Source organism: Elephantulus edwardii, unplaced genomic scaffold (assembly GCF_000299155.1).
Source record: "Elephantulus edwardii isolate Elephantulus edwardi_28Jun2011 unplaced genomic scaffold, EleEdw1.0 scaffold00087, whole genome shotgun sequence".
Lineage (NCBI taxonomy): Eukaryota > Metazoa > Chordata > Mammalia > Macroscelidea > Macroscelididae > Elephantulus > Elephantulus edwardii.
In genome coordinates, this window is record NW_006399837.1 from 10,323,456 (window position 1) to 10,331,397 (window position 7,942).

The 7,942-nt window shown below is 42.5% G+C and overlaps 1 protein-coding gene across 1 annotated transcript in view; it reads right to left on the reverse strand.

Annotated features, from left to right (window-relative positions):
* Nucleotides 1-7,942, reverse strand: part of COL4A4 (collagen, type IV, alpha 4) — a 134,129-nt gene that overhangs the window by 79,823 nt on the left and 46,364 nt on the right. The window contains exons 16-18 of the mRNA XM_006890322.1: nt 5,709-5,778; nt 4,008-4,112; nt 943-1,107 (exon numbers count right to left, since the gene is read on the reverse strand). Coding sequence (XP_006890384.1) covers nt 943-1,107; nt 4,008-4,112; nt 5,709-5,778 — 340 coding nt within the window. The remainder of the gene's footprint in view (nt 1-942; nt 1,108-4,007; nt 4,113-5,708; nt 5,779-7,942) is intronic.

The window sequence follows — 7,942 nt, forward strand, 5'->3', positions numbered from 1 at the left end:
AACAACAACAACATAGCATACAATATATATATTAATAAATATATCCCAGAATATAAATATTAACAAATATATATGTAATGAGATACATATGTATCCTTTTTCCTAAATTTCTCTTCTTAGCTCCATCCTTTTCTTCCTTTCTTTCCCAACGATTCTTTTCTGCTATATATGTTCATATACATGATTATGCATTAATTACCATATACTTGCCCCACTACCTATCTGCTACCATAGCCATTGATAAAGCCATTCCTAATCTTAGTCTGGTTTCATAGGCTGAAGTGCAAGGTAAAGAAACACAAAACAAATGGGGGAAAAAAAAGTTACAAGTCAGAAAATGGCAAATAGGTCTCCACGTCCTCAATTATCAATCATTTCATAGACAGCTGGGATGACAGATCAATTACAAATAATAAATCTTGCCCTGTCTGAAAAAAATCTCATGGGGGGAAAACAATAGAAAGTCCAAGGAGACCATAAAAAGACATAAGCCCATGAGACAAAGAGGAGGGAGGGGCAAGAAGAGCAAAACTATCCTGGAAGGATTTAGCACATCCTAGAAAGCTGGCTCCTAGCTGGCCGTGGGAAGGAAGCTCCCTCCATACGGCGGTCGGTTCTTTTGTTAGTTGGCATCCAACATGTGTATGTTTTTATTTGATGTGATGTCTTTATTTGTCTATCTGAGCATTATTATTTCCTTCTATAGAAGATGAATTCTCACATTCACCCTTAAATTTCCAACCAAATAATTCCACACACTTTTCATGAAACAATCCAATCTCAGTGTACTTATTTGTAAAATAAAAAAATTAGAAATATTTAGTACATTAATACAGCTTATGAAACATAGATCCTTTAGAAATAGACAAAGTCACCCTTTCTGAGGACACGGTTATATCAAACATGACAGACACTCGTGCACACGAATGAGGCTTGTTTTACCATCTGATCCTGGGAGTCCCTGCATCCCCGGCGGGCCGGGCAGGCCAGGTGGTCCTGGGTTCCCTGGTCTTCCTGGAGCGGAGTCGGCTCTCCCAGGAATTCCCGCGGTGCCTGGAAGCCCTGGATAACCAGGAAATCCTCGAGGGCCAGGAGGTCCCATCATTCCTCCAAAAGAAATCAATGATGACAATGATAAATACTACCAGAGGAAGCTGTTCTGTGGAAGGAAACAAAAGCTATGACTTTTCAAATGGCACGGAACGTTTTCAAAGAATGAAAAACATTCAGTCCCACAGCCCTTGGAACGCCTTGGGTCCTTCTAAGTAAACACACAAACAATGGCACGGGCTGGTTTGGGAAACCAGGTCTTCTCTTTTCCCCAATCTGTGGGGTTTCTGGGAAAGGAGCAGATGATATTTCATAGAAATTAAGTTTTTTCCAGTTTGCCACCATGATAATTTGGCATAAAAAGAGACTCTGAATAAACATATTAGCACATTTAAGGACCAAAATATAATCACACAAAACCTACTTAAAGGGTCCTGGTGGTGCAGCAGATGAAGCAGTTAGAGCAGCTAACCAAAATGCTGGTTGTTCAAAGTCACCAATTGCTTTGTGATGTGGTGACCTGCTTCTACAGACAGACAGTTAGAAACCCCAAGGGGCGGGTGTACTCTGTCTTCTAGGGTTGCTACGAGTCAAGATCCACTTGATGGCAACTGATTTGGGTAGAATCGTAGGAGATAAAACATCACCCTTTGCATAGTCGCCTCATTGCCATTTCACTATGTGGTATGGGAAAAGAGCACTGAATATCTCACAGCTGTTGAGAGAAGAAACAGACCTGGTTTGGAAGGCACACCATCAGCGTGCTCCTTAGAAGCAAAAATGAGGAGCTCACATCTCATACACTTTCGATGTGTGTCAGGTGGGTCCAGTCACTGGAAAAGGTTGTCATGCTTGGGAAAGAAGAGGGTCCATGAGAAGAAAAGTCCCAACGCGAAGTACTCACGTAGTGACCTCAGCAGTGGAGCTGTGCACAGTGGAATCTATAGAACCACACAGGACTGGGCGAGGCTTCGATCTGTGATACACAAGGTGGATACGAGCCAGAGGTGACTCAGTGACACCTAACAACAGCTTGGGGTCTCCACTAAGTGGCAAGTTGTAGTTACGGGCCACTGAGTCGAGTATGACTCAATGACCATGTGAACAACAGATCTGAACCCTGTCCTACCCCGTGCGGTCCTCATAATCTCTGAAATACCCCAGCCCACTGCTGCAGTCACTGTGTCAGATCGCTTGGTTTGGGGTCTTCCTCTCTTTTCCTGTCTTTCACCTTTCTAAGCATAAAACCACTTCTAACAACATGCCCAAATTGGCAAGGCTGGGGTTCGATTCCAAGTGCCCTGATTCCCAAACCCTGCTTGTCCTGTGGTAAACACTGCACATAATTACGAAATAAAAATATTCACAGCAAGGGCTGTGCGCCCTGGTACACCTGATGGAAACATGCCTCTGCGGATCTGAGTGCTATCTGATCTTCCAAAGACCTGACTTGAAATCTCTAGTAAGGATAGAAAGGGATGCTGTCCACCGTCTCGCCTCAGAACCAGAGTAGATGCTCATCAGCTTCCAATACGAACAACAGGCTACATACAATACATTGCAGCCTTGGAGACCCGTCCGTAGGAGGTGAAATCAATGGAATTAATCTAAACAAAACTCACGTGAACTGAGTCACAATCGACTCCTAGCAACCCTTCATCGCGTTTTTGAAGCTGTCAATTTTAACAGTTCACCTCTCTCTCTTGCGGAACAATTGGGAGATTCAAACCGTCTACAGTTGGGAGGCTGGTGGCCTAGCGGTGAAGAGTTGTGCTGCCAACATACAGGGAAGTAGTTCGAATCTACCAGCCGCTCCACAGGAGAAAGATGGGTAACCTCCTCCCAGGCAATATACTGTCTCTGAAAGCTCACTGGAGTGTCAGCTATGGGGAGGTTCTGACCCAACAGCACACAACAACAACAACAAACAAATGTCTGTCCGGTTTTGAGTTCCACGGGTCTTCATCCTGGCTGTAAATCAGGAATGTTGCTGGCTGACTCTGAGTCGGCCCCAGTCGCATGTGATCCCACATACAAAGGACAACATGCTGACTCGTGCTGTGTGCTCCCCCTGACGCCATGAGGACTGGACCGCTGCTGCCCGCAGTGTCTCACCAGCTCGTACTCAGAAACAGACATCAGGTCTTTCTGTCCAGTCTGTCTGGAGTTCACTGAAATCTATTCAGCACCACAGCAATGTGCACACCTCCACTGACAGAGGCTGGTGACGGGGCACGAAGGCATTGTCTGAGACTCAAACTGGGTCTCCCGCAAGGAAGGCAGAGTTGACCAGTTAACCTCCAAGACCCCAGGCAACAGAAATACTGGGGCACTTTAATCACGCAGACCCTCTGCTTGTCCGGGTGGGGCACGTCATGGGAGGTGCTGCTGAACCAGCTGTATCTCACAGTGACCTTGTATCCAAGGAACGGCCGACCTCTCCTGACCCTGCACCCTTCTCACTCTCTCCACTGTGCTTAAGCCCACTGCTCATTGAAGCCCTTTCTCTCTTTCACAGACCTTCTACTTTTTGAAGCCTGGATGTCATTTTCCTGGGGCTGGACCCAAAGATAAGAGGCCCAAAGTATGTGAGTCAATCTGCTTCTAAGGAGCACTCTGGCTTCACTTCAAAAGAACACTTTCCCAGAGACAAAGCTCCGAAGGTAGGAACAGATAGGGGGTAAAAAGATCAAGGGAAATGGTACACACAAGGAGTGAATGGGAAGGATGCTGTTCCAATGGGGAGATTATAATCAACCTCATGAATCATAAAGTGTATTAACAGGTGAATGGAAAACCAATTTACTCTCTGACACTTCACTCAAATAACAAGAGGAAAAATAAAAAAAGAAGAAAAAGAAAGTTCCTAAGGTGATTTCAGTGTCATAGAGAACTGAGAACCACTGTGTGGATGATAATTTAGGAAGACGAGGAGGTAAAAGGCAAAGAGTTCGTACCTGCTCTGGCTTCTCCGGGTTGGCCTGAGAGACCTGGGGGGCCAGGTGGCCCAACTGCCCCCACTTCTCCATAGCGGCCAGGGAAGCCTGGGTCTCCTGGAGGGCCTGCAGAGAGAATTCCACAGGCGAGTAAATAAGTATACAGATACACGTCAGTGTTTGATAAACATACATGCTGAGTAGTTTTTCTGAAGCCCAGCAAAGACTGTTTTATGGGGTTTGTCTGTTTTTACCACATATCTTCGCTACCCCTTTCTGCAGACACAATGCACTCTGAGTTGAGCACTGCTGGCTGGTTTCTGACTTAGACGTAGGTCGTACAAGTGTTTAACATGTTCAGTTGCTAGCCAAAAGACTGGCTGTTCAAATCCACACAGAGGAGTGTCAGATAAAAAAAAAAAAAAGACCAGGTGGACAAAAAATCCCAGCCATACAAAAAATCCCCATGGAGTACAATTCTACGGAAATACATTACTTTACTGTCAGAAGTGGCTTGATGGCAACTGGTTTAACTGCTCCTCTCCCCAGGAGTATGTTAATGGCATATACATCAAACACCACTCCCATCTATTTACTGACAGATGACACACTAAAAACAGCCCATCCACAAACAAAAAAGCTGTAAGTATATTCACACAATGGAATACTACGCTGCACTGAAAAACAAGGAACTCACGAACTATTATACAAAATGGGTGATCCTGGAGGACATTATGCTGAGTGGAAACACCTCAGTCACAAAAGGACAAATAATTCACAGTGCCACTGTTGTAAAACAGGACTGACATTGGAGTTCGGGGGAGATTGTGAAAGAGGGGATAAATAATATATACTGCATTGAAACAGATGAGGGAGAGAACTGTTTAAAAGGGATATAGGACTAGGTTCTATTTTCATGACAAGATTCCAGAAAAAGAAATGCAGAGTAAAGTGGACTGTGGACTGGGGGGTAGGGGGAATGTATAACAATGAAAGTTGTTGTTGTTGTTGTTTTTCTTTTCAAAGAGAAAAGTGAACTAGGAGGAGGGGTAGGCAGGGAGAAAAAGGTGCAACCATGAATGAATGGGGGAAAGAAATAAAAAAATTAAAGCAAAACAAAACCCAAAGATACAGTTTATATATTAAAATAAAATCTAATACTTAAAGTCAATACAGACAAACAGTGGGCAGATTCTCTCCATGCTCACATTTCATTATTTACAGTCAAGTTCAACACAACATGTGCTAGCTAGCTCAGAAGCTCTGGTAGTGTAGTATGCTATGTGTTGCACTGCTAGCTGAAAGATCAGTGGTTCGAATCCATCACCCAATCCATGAGAGAAAGATGGGCAATCTCCTCCCATAAAGATTTATGGCTTTGGACATACAATGACAATCACTATGAGCTGGAAGCTCTACGAGTTAAGGAGCTCTGGTGGTCAAGTGGTAAGAGGCTGCACAGCAATCCTGAAGGCACGTGGTTTGAATCCACTCCCCCTTGTGCAATTAACTGTCTCTGAAAACCTGCCTGAGGGTCAGCTACAGGTCATTTCTGATTTTATGGTTCCCAGAAGCAACATGAGCTGGAACAGACGCAACAGCCATGAATTAGATTTTGTAGGAAGTGTACTAGCTAAATAAATACCTGAACAGATTCCTTAGTTGAGGCTGTGCAAAATCCCATTTCTTTGTAATTTATGGAGGAAATAATGGGACACATACCTTTAATTGGAACAGATGGGGTTACCAAAACACCTGGTGGTCCAGGGTGTCCACGGTCGCCAAGGTCCCCCTGAAATCATTCATGCATTCATTCATTCACTCTTTTTAGAAACATTAGTATTTTTCTCATGTTGTCTACCACTAAATAAATACATAAGCACATTTAAATAAGAAATCAAAACTGTTGATCAGCTGAAGAAATGAATGGCTCATGGAGTTCAAGAAGGAAGAAGAATTCATCCAGCCTCCCACCTTCAAGCATAAGTCAATAACAAACTGGCAAAACTGGCAAACAATTTCTAAACAGGTAAATAATTCCATGGAAGCAGGAGTGGCATCAACTTCCTAAATAACATGTCTCCAGAAACTCCTTGAACTTGGATACATGTTGATAGTTGTAGGGGGGCTTCAGGCCTTTTGTTCATAGGGTCGCTATGAGTCATGCTCTACTCGAAGGCAATCAACAACAACAACGAGATAGGTCTGACACTCTTAATTTTCTTCAGTGTAGTAAAAGCCTGAACTTTTAATTGAGAAATCTAGTGTAATAGCTGGTTTACACATCATCAAGCGCTGAATCCCGACTTAGTTCGCAGTAAATAGTCCTCTTTGACCCCCTAACATCTCTACAGCTTGTTCTCAGTGAACAGTGCACATGAGATCTCAGGGACAATGACGAAAAGGAGGACGTGCAGGCGCGGGGAGGCACATGAATGGCCTGCAGGCATGGCAAGAGCAGCCTGATCTAAAGGACTCCTTTCACTGTTTCAAAAAGAACTGACTTTTTTTTAGTTGTTATTTAAAAAAAAAAAAATATGTACAGTAGGACATTGACCAAACCACAGTTTTCACATGCACAATTTGATGGCACAGAAGACATTTTCCAAAATAACTATTTTCATTTTCTTAAATTTTTCCTCCTTCACTAACACAGACTCATTACTCTCCAAACCCATTAATTCTTTTTTTAATTTTCTATTGTCTAGGCACACAACAACAACAACGTGCATAGGGTTGCTATGATTTGCAATCAAGTCAATGGCATATAACGACAACAATTGTTATTTAATCCCATAAGGAAAGTTCTTTAAAGGCAGACATTACTTATTAGGAAGAAGTCAGGGAATATATTTTGGCTTCAGGTTTAAAAATTATCTAAGGGCATTAGTTTTGGGGGTTCTTCCAGCTTCAGTGGATCCGTAACGTCTGGATTCCATTGAAAAAATCAGAAATTCTATTCTGCATTCTCTCCTTTTTGATCAGGATTCGTTTATAGAATCTTAGAGGAAGATGCTTTCATTTTAATCTCAGTATCACATTGGTGGTAGTGTGCATCAGCGAGCGTGAACGGACCCATAGCTGACCTGCCAGCAGGTGTTCAGAGGCTGCAGATCACACTGAAGGAAACAGCTCACCTTTCTTCTACAGAGCTGCTGGTGGATTCGAACTGTGTGCCTGTGTGTTGGCAGTACAGTTCCCTACCATTATGGACTTCTTGAAGCTTTCTTTGTAATTTTACCTTGGTGAAGGATTATTTCACAAATTAAAATATAATCACCACAACATAGATTAATCTACACAGAATAAATCCTCTCTGTCAGAATAAATTCACTCTGTCCCTTACAAAAGTAGATAGCACAGTGGTTACATCACTAGGCTGTTAATGTAGAAGACTGAGGGTTCGAATTCAGCAGCCACAGTGCAGACGAAAGAGGCAGGCAGTCTGCTTCTGGGACGATTTAGAGCCTTGGGATCCCCATGAGTCAGATACACTTATGAATAATTCTTTAAAAAATTTGTATATATACCCATTCTTGTCTTTTTATAATAATGGTAGCATGATTATTTACCTTCGTTTTATTCGTCTTCTAAATTTTATTTTGTCCATGTTATTGAGCATATGCATAATAAAGCACACACTAACCCAACAGTTTCTGCTAGTACTATTGTGTAACATTGACCTATATATTCACATCTCCTAAGTTGTGTCACTCTCATTAAGATAAACTCCCTGTCCCCAAAGTTCCTATCTAACTTTTGACTTGATATTATAAATTTTCATTTGTATAGTTCTTAAAAGATTTCTAGGTCCCAGAGTTTGATAGGCAGAGGGATGAGGTGAAGGAATTAAGAAAGATCCAGTGGGGACCTGAAAAGGCAGGAGGATAATGGTGGGCATGGATGGGTGATTAATTTTATAAAAAAACAACATATAGGAATAATTGTATAAAAAA